This window comes from Orycteropus afer, unplaced genomic scaffold (genome assembly GCF_000298275.1).
Source record: "Orycteropus afer afer isolate SDZICR_OR568_19922 unplaced genomic scaffold, OryAfe1.0 scaffold02058, whole genome shotgun sequence".
NCBI classification, from domain to species: domain Eukaryota; kingdom Metazoa; phylum Chordata; class Mammalia; order Tubulidentata; family Orycteropodidae; genus Orycteropus; species Orycteropus afer.
In genome coordinates this window covers 24887-25563 of record NW_006923645.1, presented here as the reverse complement: position 1 = coordinate 25563, position 677 = coordinate 24887, and the positions used below count along the sequence as shown (strand labels likewise).

The following is a 677-nucleotide window of genomic DNA, read 5'->3' as shown; positions in this document are numbered from 1 at the left end:
GATGGGCTTTAAATTGTTCTTTCTTTCTTCACCTTTCAAATAAAGAACGTGGTTTTCTAAATATTCTTTTCAACACAAATAGACAGGTTTTATCTGTTTCTTTCAAAAAAGTCACAAGGGATTCTAGCAAGAATACAGAACTAAAATGTCTCTGGAGACACATGATGCTGATGAGTGTGCCTTTAAATTGAGCAATTTCAATTACATATCCTTGGAAATTAATATTTTAAAACATTACATTTCAGAAAAGTGTATAATCCAAAAAGAAAAAAATGAGGAAATAAGAGAGTTGTTTTGACTTTCATATTGTTAATATTATTTTATTTGATGAAGAAGTATGTATATGTATGTGTTGAGGGGTGTGTGAGGGTGTGTGTATATATACATATATATATCTTTCAGAGATGTCATTGATCTTACCATTTTTGTTTAGTTTATTTTTTGTGACATATTAAACTCCAACTAACTGTCCTCAGCTTCTAAGAATTCTTATATTAATTTCTGATATACACTTAGAAATTAGTTCTCTAGTCATCTAACTATGCTGTTGGTCCTTGGACAGTGCAAATGGGCATGGACTGACAGCTTTTTGGTTACCAGATATATGCATGTAGCAGAGGTCTGCTCCCATAAAGATTATAGCTGGGAAAACACTATGGGGCAATTCTATTCTGTAA

General features: G+C 31.6%; 1 protein-coding gene across 1 annotated transcript in view; it reads left to right on the top strand.

Annotated features, from left to right (window-relative positions):
* Nucleotides 1-523: 523 nt before the first annotated feature.
* The window catches only part of LOC103213417 (olfactory receptor 6C76-like), a gene marked incomplete at its 5' end in the record, with an annotated part of 7035 nt that continues 6881 nt past the window's right edge, over nt 524-677 (top strand). Inside the window, one exon of the mRNA XM_007959206.2 lies at nt 524-552. Coding sequence (XP_007957397.2) covers nt 524-552 — 29 coding nt within the window. The remainder of the gene's footprint in view (nt 553-677) is intronic.